Consider the following 15,065-nt stretch of genomic DNA (forward strand, 5'->3'; position numbering starts at 1 on the left):
CCCAATCCCCCTTGTGATGTCAGTGGTGGTATGTTTCTGTCCAAAACCATGTTTCCAAGTGAATTTTGACATTTCCTAAAGGGCAAAATATTCAACTAATACCAAAGTTTTAAATAAATATAAGTGGTGTTACTAATCAATTGCCAACATCAAAAACAACAAAAATCAAGAATATCTGTAGTATTTTCACTATTTTGGTCATAAAAAATATCATCAATATTATTGGTTTTTAAATATCCTCAACTCGGTTCCACCTGTTCGCCTCTTTACAAAGTACTGCTTTGACAACTTATCAATTAGAACCAATCAGCAATCACCGTTATACAGGTTCACGGCACGTGACTGGTATCAACCAATCAGGAGCGTTCTATTTAAATGCCCATCAGTCTTTGTTCAAGGCTCAGTCAACGGATTTACTACGGTTTACTACGGCCCATACACCTGTACGCATTTAAATTACGATAAATTTGCAATCATGAAAATGCAGTAAAAACATCTTGAACGCAGGAGAAAATTACATATTTGGATAGAATAGAATATTCTGCATCTGATGTTATATTTCGATCTTGGAAGCGTGGATTGTACGAAGAGATCTCAGCTGTGTTTTTCTGCACGAGAGCTCGCGGACCGTTGAATATCGCAATTTGTGTTTCCTGTTTTGAATTTTGAGTACTCAATGCACTTACAACGTACATGTACATGTTTACGGAACGAGCTACAAGCAGCATAATTCAAAATGGAGTATACTGATTATAATCAAATGACGGAATTGACGTCTGTTCGTGATGTATTTGAATCAGAAGTACAGACTGAAATGGACCAGCTTTTGAGTTCAGAAGCTGCTCGATTTACCCCACAACCTGAGGATGTTGATGTTGTTGAACTATCGTGCGCTGATGGTGAGGATAGTGGTAGTATATGGGGCCCAACGGTTACACTCGCTGGAAATACATTAGGAGGGACCACCTCAACACACTCAATAACAACCACTAGTACTACAAACACAGTAGATTTTTCACAATTTACATCCCCAGATAAGTATGGTTTAGATGGCAATAACTTACTTGTAGACCCTCAAACTGGACTGCCTGTCAATGCGTTGCATTTAACGACAAGTGGCAACAATGCAGCGCAACAGCAACTTAATTTAATTGTCAGCGCTGAGGACTCAAATGGACAAACAATTCAGCAACAAATACCTGTTTCCCTTAATTTGGGCAATATTAATATGAACATGTGCACACAAGATCAGAGTTTATACACACAATCCGCTTTATTAACTGTCACAGCGCAGCAACATCAACAACAGCAACAACAATCAGCTGCTGCAAATCATCAGCAACAGCAGCAAATAACATTTCAAAGTGCAGCAGCCACGTTACAAGGACTACAAGCTGCTTTCACACAAGTTCCGCTGCAAAATCAGAACTTGCGGACACCACAAACATTAAATGCGAAAGTAGAACCTAATAAGAACGGTTTAATTGAGAAAGTTTGGGCAAAGCCGCTTATTCGTACAGTTGTCTCATCACAATGGCTCTGAAAACAGCAAGACAGGTTGTCTCCCAGTTAGTGAAATTTACCAATTTATGTGGTAGGTTTACTCATTTTATCGTACAGTTTAAATTTTCACTACAGTTTCGCAACATGGAACTACTTTGAAAATGAAATTGTATACAGTACATTTATGCATGTAATTTAACTTGAAATACGGTATATTGTTTCACCTTGAGCAAGTTTGGCAGTGAAGTCAGTGCTTACGCGGGTGCGCTGCAACTTCCGGTACGCTTGCTGACAAGCTACCCTTTTACGCAGACGTATACAATGTACGCTGTACAAGATTAGTTAGCACGCACAATTATGACTGGAGTGATCCACACACCCGGCCACAGGCTTGTGTCACTAACTCGCGCTACCAAACTCGAGGACGAGGTTAAACAATTAAAGTAGGCCTATCTAATGGTTTTTTAAAATATTTTTTTACAGTGAAAATATGTACCGTACCATAAACCTTCGGAAAAGGACATTTGGTTGGAAAATCTAGGAAGTTCCTTGAGTGAAATTTTGGCAAAATTTTGAAATTAGATGGAAATTTAATTTTCCCAATTAATTGGAAAGGAATCTTGGGAAATTTTGCTATCAATTGCAATATTTCCAATTCATTACTAACTTGTCTAAAGTACAGATATTTTATAACATTTTCCAGGTCTAGTCTGTGTATTGTTTATCTCCCAAGGTGGCAAGGATGAAAAATATCTAGACAGTCAAAACACAATTACAATGTCCAGCTCAGATGATCCTTGGTTTTATTTGCAAGGCAGAGAAATTTGACATTTCTAATATTGGATTATATATGGTCATTTTCACAGTAAAGGGTGTAACTTTTGATTTTTTGGGTCAAAATTTCAAACCACTTAAATATGTTTCTGTTTACTGAAATCATGCACAGAAGCAACTTAAATTCCAGTAAAATAATGTTTCAAGGCTTAAACCTTTTGATTTCTAATAAAAATTTGACATTTCCATAACATTTTGGTTAAAATCTAAGAAAAATGTATTTTACATAACCTCAGAAAATTATGACTTGAAAGCTGGAATACATGTGAAATCCCATTCCAAAGTAAGTCAACAGATATAAGTTAAATTTTATACCATGTTTTGCTATGTTTGTAATTGCAGTTTTGAAAATTTTTAACATCAAGTGTCATTTACAATGGAAATTTCCAAACCTTAAACATATTTTTTAAGTTTTAATTGGGTTCCTAAAATAATTTGAATGTCTAACTTCATGTACAAATACTACTTGATGAAAGGAACCTCCCAGCCAAGTTTCACAGAAATTGGAGTTATTTTTTAGAATTGGCAATTCAAGCGATTTGTGTTTCAGAGGCTTCAGTTAAAGGTCCGTAACCCGATCGACAGCATCATCCCACCGATTTTTTTCATTGTTGATGAGGTTTTGGTATCACATAATAGATACTATTTTTCTCATTACTATCCTGAAATTTGACGCTCCAAGTCGATGTATTTCGGAGAAATCATGAAACACAGCGGCTTTTACAGGTATACCAGTTTGTAAACAATGGTAAATACTTTGGATCATGGGCGGGAATTATGAAGCGAAATAGCTCGTAATATCAGTCGCCTCAACAGCTACTTTGGTTTCGCATCATACACATTCTTTGAAAAAAGCGAACCACACTAACTGCTGAGGAGACGCGTCTAGACGGTGTGCCGTATTTAATTATAAAATTTCCACGATGGAGGCAGCGGGCGATTAGCTCAGTCGGTTAGCTGCGCTTCATGTTTTTAATTCTACCGAGAGGTAATCGGTTCAAAATCAGGTGTCGGAATGTTTTTTTCCTCTCCATTTTTAACCCAAACTTTTTTTATATTCATTTGAAATGTACATATTGCAAGGGGAAATATATTTTGTTTCCTTTTTTTTTTTTTTGGTACGAAAAAAACAAATATTTTTCGTTCAATACGGGCCGGGCATTGATTGTACAGCATGTCAGCATTAAATTCGTCATACGAAAGGAAATGGTTGTTGTTGCTTGCCTACCCAGAATGCAATTCACGTATACCAAGGTATTGGATTGCAAATTTGGCTATTTATTCACATTTACGCCGAAAATGCTCTCGTTTTTCACAAAGCAGCATAAAGGGGCGATATTTGATATTATTATGTAATTTTAAAGACAATCCATATCCAAAACCAATAGGGTTACCCCCCTTTAACAACACAGGTGATCATAAAAGTAAAATATTTGGCTAACCACTACAAGTTGACATAAAAAAATAGGTAAAAAATATCACAATTACCAATTTTCATGCTTTGCTTCTAAGTATTGAATTTCAGTTGTGACAAAAATTAAATTATCACAGCAAGTCATTTTTTTTTGTTTCTTTTTTTTCATGTTAACAATTGTTAAACATTGCAGTTAAGTAGTTTTTTTGAAAACAACAGTGTTGTGATCATCTAAGCTGTTATTTTCTTGTGTATATTGAATCAATGATTCTATGCGGCAGATATTGTAGATTTATCACATGTTAATTTTTTCACCCATTTGTTAAGCATGGTGTTTTTTGCATGTGAAGCCTCCGAAACAGGCTTTTTTGGATATCAGTATATTTTTCAAACATTAACCATAATGTCAATTTTTTTTAAATTTATGACATTCTGCACATATCAAGTAATAATTACAATGCAGATATCAGTATGAAACACACCAATTTAGATATATGCATAGATGATAATTAATCTTATTGTTGTTTCGGAGGCTTCATTTGTTTCGGAGGCTTCAATTGTTAACGGAAAGTTTGTATTGGGTCCCATTTTCTTCAAACGGTGATATATATCTCCACGATTTAAAAACATGTGACTTGAGGATCTACTTTGCTACATTTTGATAAATAGATTGGATGAGCTCTTTTATTTATATTTGCACAAGCTTCCTGAACAGTTTGTTTCGGAGGCTTCAAAAAAGTTAACGGAAAAACGGCTCTTTGAAGTCAAGATTTTATAAACATTTTAAAAGCTTGCAAATCGACTAATTTTGTTACCCATTTCAAGTTAAGATAACAACTGTTATGAATCAAGAAGAAGTGAAGAAATAACCAAGAATTATGAACCAAAGCTACACCCACAAAGTTTGTTAACAATATTGTTAACGGAAAATGAAGCCTCCGAAGCGACAAATATCAAGTCCGGTTCTCAAAAATACAGGGCTGTTCACAATTAAATCTAATGTGGCAGTGTTTACTGAACATATGACTGTACTTTCAGGATAAGAAAAATTGTCCATGAACTAACTGAAGAAAACACAGGGTTTTCAAAAATGTTACTGTTTTTTATAGTTTTTCAAAATGGCAATATTAAGTACATTTAAGCCTGCTAAAACTGAACGCAGTAACTCCCAAAGCTGATTATGCTACCCAAGGTAGCTGCTAACTAGATGACTTATGTGGCCAAAAATCATGGAATTCTGTGGCTTTATTAGAACACTACGGATTAAAATGTTAAAAATCCAAAGTTACACCCTTTAGGCCTACCGTGAAAATGACCATATATTGAAAGGCTGATGTATTCTGAAGGCTTGAACTAAACTTAAAAAAATTTTTATTTTCAATATCATGGAAAGGACAAGTCAGTTTGAATGTAAGTTTGTGTCCCAGTGACTGTCCCACAAGCATTAATGATTTGAGTTCGAGTGGTGGGTGGTAATTTAAGGTGGTAATGTACACCCCTTGATAAATTTGTGACTATTTTTGCATTTTTCTCAAAAAAATAACACACTGCCAGTAACAAGTTATGTACATACGGGGCAAGTAATCCAGTTACTACACTGGAATTTCAGTGACTCAAGACAAGCGGTACGTTAATTATGATTTAAAAGAAGTAAGGTACCGCTAGAATGTACATTTGTGCCTCATTTTAGCAAGATACAAGTGATACCAGGTAGTGGGCATTTTTTAGGAAAATGTGTACATACATGCTCTTTGGGTGGTGCATGGGTCCCACTACCATGAAATTAACCAAATAGTAAAGATGAGGTGGTGGGCTCCAGAGAAGAGTGGGTGGTGGGCTCCAGCGAGGATTAGACTGATGAGTGGGTGGTGGCCGGTGGGCTCCACCCACTGTTCTGGATACAACCCTGCCCACATTGCCCCACAATCATGGTACAAAGAAAGAGGCTAGAACTGGTTCCAGTTCCTGTGCGGCCATTGAGCAGTTTCGGACTGGTGTGTTACTGTTGTAATGTCAGAGATGGTGTGTCACGGTTCCCTACGCACTGAACAAGTGCTAACCTAGGCCTGCTAGCAATTGAATGTATACCTGAGTGGAAGAAGGGCCCAACTCCATGTTTTTGAGATATTAAGAAAAAACTTAATATTTGGAAAATTTTTATATCTAAATAGGCAGAATGTTTTCATCTTCAGGGTACCTTTAATACACAAACATTCAATATTACATATCGATATCGTGTTGGGCCCTTCTTCCACTCAGGTATTCAATTATCCTAAACATATATATCTTGGGCGTTAAATTTTACTGGGGTACGGTAATGGGAAAGTGGGGAAACCATGCTGGCGGTCTCTGTTGTAGATGCGTAGAGAAATGTACATTTTTAGCCGACCATAAACTTTAATTTTGAGGAGGTGCAAATAAAAAAGTGTAAATTTGAAAACATAAAATTAGAAGATTTCAAACTCTTCATTTTTTATGGGTGAAATTCATTGCAATGTTGTTGGGTGTTTTTGTGCACAGAAAGGTCACACATGAAGGCAAAATGTGTAGATAATGTCCCGATCATTATGTACAAAAAGTGTAATATTATTACCAAACCAACTTCCAGAAAATCAAGACTGCAGATTTTCCAGAATGCGAAAACATCAAAATCAAAAATATGTCACATTTTTGGGACAAACAAGGATTCAATGACCAGGGTTGTTGATTTAAAAAAAAAAAAAAAAAAAAAATCGGATTTTTTTTATTTCAATCGATTTTTTTATATTTTGTTTTATTCCAAGAACTGCTATACCCCATGATAAAGTCAAAAGAGTAGCAGTGGAATATGCACAAGCATACCAGGTACAAAAAATCAAAACATGTTTTTACATGTGAAAATTTCAAAGAAAAAATTTGGTATTAAAATCATGGGGTAAAAACCTGTTGAATTCTGCACCTTGAAGCTGATTTTTTAGCAATAGATAAAGTGACATCAAAGAGGTATTTTAATTGAATCCAAAAGTTGTAGAAACAAAAGAATGAAGTAAAACAGTCAATTTAACGTGCAGACTCTGATTTAAGCCAGAAATTAACTTATTTATCAAAAATGGAAAAAAAAGTTGATTTAAATTGATTAGTGATTAAAAAAAATCAAGTGATTTAAATCAAACAACCCTGGTTCAATCTATGCTTTCAGGTTGCCCACAGCCACAGGACAATATATATTTTGCTTATCAGACACTGATTGTTCCGGGTCTCGGGCGCAGTGGCGTAACTTTGGTTCAGGGTGCCCGGGGGCGAAAGTAAATCGGGTGCCCCTAACCAATGGTGTGCATGGTGCAAAGCCCCCCCACCCGGACAAAAAATGAAAGAGAAAAGTGCTCTTCCGACAAAAATTGAAAGAGAAAATCGGAACGCAAAGGAAAAGAAAAGGGACAAGAAGCCCGTTTTCCACCAAAATTCATCCCGATCATGGGCCAAAATAGTGCAAAATACAAAAGATTTGCGCGCTGAAATAGTACAGTGTTTCCGATCAAATTAATTTCATCTTTCAATGAACTTCATGTTAACAAAAAATGTTTTCATCTTCTCCAATGGCTTTACTTTTCAAGATTTATCACTAGCTGCAGTGACGTAGCTAGAGGTTGTGGGCCCGGGAGCAAGAGTACAAAATACCCCTTCTTCCTAAAACAATTGCGCGCGGGCGCGAAATGTCAGGCTTAAATACCACTAATTTGGTATCAGTTGAATTTCGGTCTTTCAAATGACAAGTTAAGGTGCACTGCGCAAATTTTGTGTTGAGGGGGCACCCAAATGAAGATTAATTCTCTCCATGGTAGGTAAAGGTGTCCACTTCGTTCCTATAACAAAGTATTATCGTGTCGAAATGCATGTGTATCAAGGCCTGGCCAGGGTGCCCCTTAGCCCGGGTGCCGGGGGGGCGCGGCCCCCCCAGAGCCCATACGAGTTACGCCACTGCTCGGGCGGTGGTAAATTTTGAATTGACATTATGTTGAAAATTAAATTTGCACGTACAATATAATTTTGTTGTTTGTATACAGATATAAATTATAGGCCTACAAAATAAAATGTAGATATTGAATCATTTCATTGGGTGGGGCAGGGTGTGACCAATGTTCCAAAATTTGTATTCACACTCACAGTCATTGATGATTGATGATAATTTTGTACCCAGAGTGGCCTTGAGAATCATGACTGATAAGTGATATAGTTGACATTGGGGTTGGAGATGGGTGTGTCGCTATAGACCATGGGCTACTATTGGTAGACATTAGGCCTGGCATTTTCGGGTAATTTTGTACCCGGGTACCCGCCGCAATTTTCGGGCGGGTAACCGGGTACCCGAAATTGCAAAAAAAAAAAAAAATTTGTTTTTTTTTAAAATTTTTTAAAATTTTTTTATTTTTTCGGTTTTGTAGTGTCTCTGGACCTAGACCTAAATGCCAGGATCATTCATGGTTGACCTAAAAAAAAAAAAAAAAAAAAAATTTCAAGATATTTTGTTATTTTTTATATGAAAATTGATAATTTGTATTCATGTCATAGTCTATTAATGATTTCAAAATGTATTGAATTTGAATGCATTTTGAAATCATTAATAGACTATGACATGAATACAAATTATCAATTTTCATATTAAAAATAACAAAATATCTTGAATTTTTTTTTTTTTTTTTTTTTTTTGAATTCGGTACCGGGAGGGTATTTCCTACCTGGTAATGTAATCTCGGGCGGGTACCCGTTTACCCGACCGAAAATGCCAGCCTTAGTAGACATTGATCAGTCATCAGAAAATAATCAATTATTTATCATGATTATTCACATGCACAAAACATTCATTCATTCACTATTCACTCAGTGATAAGATTGAAAGGCCAGTCACTGTATCTTGTATTGTTTACTTTTTGACTGATTGTGCAAAATGTCTTCTCACAAAATGGTATGGAAAAAATATTTACAAAAAAAATACATGTATAGCCTACACACATACATTCATAGGAACTTTAAATCTGTTGTTTTAAAACCATTTTCGAGTGAGAACTGACTTTCAAAATCTTATACCATCATAATTTAAAAATGCAAAAATTCTGACAGGAAAAAAGTGCAATGCACAGCAATTTTGATAATTTTGTGACTAATTTTGCATTTTTCTCAAAATATAACTACCCGCTGCCGTGACGCTGTAACAAATGTACATTGTAGGGCCTATATTATACATGTAGGGGCAAGGAATCCAATTACTTCACTTGAAATATCAGTGATTCAATACAAGTGGTTCTTCAAGAAATGAGGTACATAACATTCTAGCGGTACGGGTACCTCTTTTCTTATTATGAATAACGCACCGCTTATCTTGAGTCAAGTCTATGTCCAAGACCGAGACCTGCCCATCCAAGACCAAGACCAAACCATCCAAGACCCAATACGAGACCGAGACCTTTTGTCATTCTGCACTGACTGAGCAAACAATTTTGCCATTTTATATGATTTAGGGGCAAATTAGGGCAAACTATGTTTTGTCAATTTTAGGCATGGTTACTCTCACTTTATAAAAAGCCATTTAAATTTTTAAAATGTGCAGTCAAAATATAAAAGTTGGGAGCATATTTTGCTTTATTTGTAGACATTAGAAAATCATTTTTTTCTCAAAAAGTGTGAATTTACAGTACTGCTCTTGTTTTCCTGAATTCCTATAATTTGTAACATTTTGTGTACATTCCAGTTGGACAGTTCTTACATTGAATGCTGAATCATCTAATTGTTTGCAATGTATTTTAACTTCCAAACTCGCATGATGTTTAATTTTATAATTTCTTTTCTCTTTCAGTGAAAATTTTCCATATTTTAAGACGGCACCAGATGGTTGGAAGGTGAGTGTTTTGTGTGTTTTTTTAGAAACGTTCCTTTCCTTTTCCAAAGTTTCTTTCTCTTTCTTTTTTTTTTTTTTTTTATTTGACAGTTGACACTTCTCAACACATTGTATCACTAGAGGTAAATTATTAAAAAAGCAAGTCTGAATTGGAGGGCCAAAATTCTGCACGTTTTATTTGTACAGTATTTTCGTTCCCTGCAATTTGTGCAAATAGGTCAAGTACACGTATTATCGGTATCATCATTTTATTATTTTTCTAATACTATTGAATGAAAGCAATATTTACTAAATTGTCAATACTTGTTTAAAAAAGGCATACACTAAAAATTCAACATCTATGATTTTTTGTAAAATGTATACATGTGAATCATGGACTTGCCACTTCCCGGCGTGAATTTATTTCCATATTCTTGGATTTTAAAAATGGCCTCCAAATAATATGCAAATTGTACATGTACAAAGGTGCAGGCACAACACAAACAGTACATTGCGTTGCTGAAATGTTTTCTGCATTATTGTGTTCAGATCCCACAACTAGATCTGTTCATCATAGTGGAGATTTTTCTTTTTTGCCCCACGTAACAATAATGCATTTCACACAAATAACATTTTGTGCAATAATACAATTAAATACCAATTTATACATGTATTGCAAGAGAGCCTTCTATAAATTTTCAAGTGGAAAAACCCTGTTTGTTATGATATGAATTTTCCTTTTCATATGTAAATATGGCTATTCCACTGGTGCTGATGTTCACAGGGGTGTTTTCATTTTCCAAAACACAGATGTGTCCAATTTTATCCATCCATTTTGAAACAATTCACTAAATTTTATGCAAAATCAAGGCACTGGAATTTATCAAGCTAAAAATGTACAATATTTTAAAATTAAAAATATAATTTTCAAGTACTGTTTTCATGTTTATTTACTTGTTCACACCATAACAAGAGTACCTCCTCCCTACATATATAGTGTATTGATCCACATTCCCATGTGCTGACATTCGTCAGTTGGTGACCTTTGGCATTATCAAGCTTGAATGAACTCTGGCCTGCCTGTGCAGCTGCTCTACAGCACAAATCATAATTTTTCAGGCACAGAATATTTTCACAAATTGAAAAACAGGGTTTTCATGTATTGGCTTATAGATTCTTTACTTAAAAAATCTCTATTTTATACATTTTTGCTACATTTTATACCTTTGTAGCACTCAATTTACAAACCAACCGCATCATTCAATCATGAAAATAAAATCCATGTCAAAATTAGAGCTCCCTCAGGGTGCTGTGCTGTGTGGTTTTGTGCCAGGCTTGTTTACCAGAGACTTGTAGTACAGGGATCGCCTCAACAAACTCTCAAATTCAAATTTCATTGATTTTACTTCCTGGACTATTCCATTTCTGTTGCCTTGTGGAGGTGGTATATTTTTAAACAAGCATGAATTAATCTTTTTCCTAAAGATTTGGGTATTTTTTTTACAAAAAGAATCCTTGTTTTTGCAGCAAAATGGAATTTTTTATAAATGTGATTTTTAAATGATGCACAGGAAGGTCTTTTAAATTGGGCAATTGGGCAGCATGCCAATGAATGGGAGTTGTGAAATGCACATGGCACTACCCTGGAAATACTTCATGCATTAAACATGGTTATTCAGTGGCAGACTAATTTGAACTTTCATTATCCATTCATTGAATAGAAATGAAATTTCAAATAAATATTTTTGATCTAAATCATATGGGATTTTAAATAGATTGAATGGGTGTGAAAATTGTGTGGTAACTGTAAAAGAAAAAATTACAGTAAAATAGTTGTTGATTTAATGATTTCCAGAGCTTTTTATTTAATTTTTATGAACAAGGAAATACAAGTTTTGTAAGTACTGGTGTACATTGTACATATGTACAGTAGCTGTAACTTAAGTTACAATAAATTTTTAACTCCTCAAGTTGTGATCTTTTTCCCCTTTGAATAATTTAACATGTAGGCCTACATTGTATTTTCCCAAGTTTCTATTATTCAAAATTTGGTTTCAAATTTAAATACACGTTCCCTGTACTTTTTTTCTGTGTTTAATTTTAATTCCAGTTCATTTGTTTTCTTCTTTGTAGAACTCTGTTAGGCATAACTTGTCCTTGAACAAGTGCTTCGCGAAGATTGAGAAACCAGCCACCAGTAACACAGGAACAAGGAAGGGATGTCTGTGGGCCCTGAACCCAGAGAAGACCACCAAGATGGAGGAAGAAGTAGCAAAGTGGACCAAGAAAGATCCTGCCGGTATACGCAGAGCTATGGCTAACCCAGGTGAGAGGCATGAATCAATGCTTTGTTCCCTGCTTTGTTCCCATTTTCTCCCCCAATTTACATCAAGCAAACTTGTCTGGATGTAAATGTACAAGGAAGGGAAGTACACAACTTACGATTTAGAATCCGCCACCAAGGGTTTGGTTCCGATATGTAGGAATTTAGAGTGCCGACTTCATCACTGCTCTGAATTCTACCTTCCGCACCTATAGATGGAGTATCATCCTGATATTCATTCCCTGTTGATATGGGAGTCAAAAATAATGAAAGATTTGAATACTTTATATGAAATCACAGTACTTAGTACTACGATGAACCCACTTTTAATGGTTGTGCTTCCTACTTGTTATTCCCTTGTGAATATCATAAGAGGCTGACCCCCAATGACACATGTATGCATTTTTGGCTTTGCATTAGTAACAAAACATATTTGAGCCCAAGTAATTAAGCATGAATATACCGTGGGTAATATTTCACAGGGTCAATAATAACATGGCTTTTTCATTGATTTGAAAGTAGAGGTTGTGGATCTGAACATCCTTCAAAAGGACCATTTATAAAGACCAAATTGTTGAACCTTGCCAATTTGTTTTATTTTTCCATCTTACAGATGAACTTGAAAGGATAGAGGCAGCTGTTACTGGTAACCACCACAACCCCTACCTACATGTACAAACCATGCATACCACGCCTGTACAGAGGATCGAACCCAAAGTCACACCTACCACCGCCACATCAACAAGGACCACACCCAAAATTGAACCCAAGATCACCATCGCGGACGACTTTGCCAGCAGCAACCACATGACCTCCGACCTCTTCAGCGGAGACATCAACATGCCCCTTGACCCGGGTTGGTGACCTTTGAGGGAGATTTTAATCTCCAGGTATATGCAGTACGTTATGCATCTTTTTATTATGGTCTGAATGTTGTTTGCATGTTGCCGCACATTTTGTGAATTCAGAAATGGTACCACTTTGTTCACTTTCTGCAAGGAAGTTTTCTTTTGGCCTTTGATTTTGACTCTAAATTATTGTGAGATAAATTTGTAATGCAGATTGACTCGGAGAATGAACACATGTGGTACGATAGTTTGTTTCATTTCTGATATTTTGTTTTGAAACCATTTTGTTGCACATTGTAGTTAGCACTTTGTACTTGTAGCCCATTTTGTTACAAACTACAAGGTACATACCAACTTGCACTGTACATGTAATCAACAATTTAGAAAAGTAGTGTTGTCATAGAAGACTAGGTGAATGTTGCCAAAAAATGATTGGAAGAGCACAGTGCATCTTACCACATGTAGACATCAGGGTTTACTTGAATGCACAAATCACATGAACAAAGGAACCACTTTTTCATGTTAAACTCAATGGGTTAAATTGTTACACGGGCCTGATATCTCAAGTCTAGAAATGTACTTACTCATACCAGCCCATTGAATTTCTGCACCTTGCATTTTAGATAGCATAGAATGTTCACTTGTGATAGTTAATGCGTAGATGCTGTGTCTGAACTTTCTCATCTTTAGATTTATCTATGTTGTCTAAGTTTATATAGTCAAATTCCTAATTGTTCAAAGTTCTGGGTGATCATTGAGCAGATAGAAGATGTGGTTGGTGAGATTGTCGATCAGCCAATCAAGGTGATTGTTTATCACCTGTGTTCGACGCACAGAACATAACTCTGAACAATTAGGCAATGTACTCTTGTTGACTGTGTCAGTGTTTGTGTTGTGTTTCCTGTTTTCGTTGCATTGGGTCGCCTTTTTAAACAGAAAACCTCTTTCTAAAATTTATCCTTTCAGGAGCAGCTGGGCTTGGATCCATTGACCTGCAGCGACATTATGAATCTGGACATCCCCATGATGACTACCACCTCTCTTCCTAGCAACCCTGTGATGAGCAGCTTCTTGGACGCATCACCCATCAAGGACACGTCCCTCAGCACCTTAAATGGGTTAGACCCCCAGCAGTACGCACAATCACAATTTTGTAGCCCCAGTAGGACTTCCGTCACGGCGCTGATGTGACAATCACAGAAACCCGTAGAACAACATAAATAGCAATAGAAATTAGTACTATTAGCTAAATTAAAAGAAAAAAGTTGCAGGCACTGACCTTTGAGAAGTTCCGAAGAGTAGCCACATGCGCAACACAGCTCATGTGTGTTTTTTTTTAAAATATCAACTTGCCCAGAGTGGGCTATTCCAGTTGAAATCCATATCTCTAAGGAAGACATGACCTTAATCTTTCACACAGGTAGTGTGAATTTCAAATGGGGTTACCTACACTGTAAATGGGTGCCTCTATTTGAAATCTACACCACCTGTGTGGAAGATTAAGGTCATGTCTTCCAAAGGGTGTGTTTACTGTGTGTAAAAGATTGTTGACGTCTTATAAACACAACTAGTTTTGTTTTTATACATGTAGCTGGCCCCTCCCTCCCTGTCTGTAACACACCGGTAGTTGGTGAACATTGATCAATGTTTTTTTAAGAACTAATACTATACTAGGAGAAATGTAATCAACATTTTAACCCTCTCCCTTTGTTTATAGGATGTCATTAATCTTTTGGGTTGTTCCATGTTCCTCTTATTGCCCTGGTACAGAGGTTCTCAACTGGTGGCACTAGTGTGGCACTCCGAAAGTGTTCAAAAACAAAGAAAATAATAAGAACTATGTGCCCATTAGGCACTTCATGATGGTGAAATAAACTTGAACTTGAACTTGAACTTGACTTCAGACCTCATCTTCAAAGATAATGTGGCACTTGAGCCATAATAGTTGAGAACCCTTGCTCTGGTGATTTGAAGGCAGTTCATCATTCCTTGGGACCAGTGTTTACTCTCTGGAAATTGGATGCGCCAAATGAAGCATTTTCTCCCCAAATTGGCCCAATTTTGGCTCATTAATTCCTTAAATTGACTATTACAACATTGCAAATTTGTGTGAGCCAAATATAATTTTCATTGGGCCAAAATTGAGACATACAGCCTCTGAGTAAACACTGCTTGGGACAGTTTCCAATCCTTTTCATTTTGGTGAATTGCCCATGGGCTAGTATTTGATATGTTGCTACTTAACAGCAACTTTGCTGCAGCATGGGACGAGGAGCACAGCCAGTCCTTGAG

The 15,065-nt window shown here is 36.2% G+C and overlaps 1 protein-coding gene across 1 annotated transcript; it reads left to right on the forward strand.

Annotated features, from left to right (window-relative positions):
• Positions 1 to 388: 388 nt before the first annotated feature.
• LOC140137634 (uncharacterized) lies at positions 389 to 14,627 on the forward strand. The gene is given in 8 exon segments (XM_072159371.1): positions 389 to 1,505; positions 1,508 to 1,540; positions 1,543 to 1,594; positions 9,582 to 9,624; positions 11,736 to 11,928; positions 12,539 to 12,778; positions 12,781 to 12,815; positions 13,740 to 14,627. Coding segments are annotated over 8 exon segments (1,590 nt in total). The 5' UTR covers positions 389 to 736; the 3' UTR covers positions 13,965 to 14,627.
• The last annotated feature ends 438 nt before the right edge of the window (positions 14,628 to 15,065 follow it).

The sequence above is a fragment of the Amphiura filiformis genome, chromosome 17, assembly GCF_039555335.1.
Source record: "Amphiura filiformis chromosome 17, Afil_fr2py, whole genome shotgun sequence".
NCBI classification, from domain to species: domain Eukaryota; kingdom Metazoa; phylum Echinodermata; class Ophiuroidea; order Amphilepidida; family Amphiuridae; genus Amphiura; species Amphiura filiformis.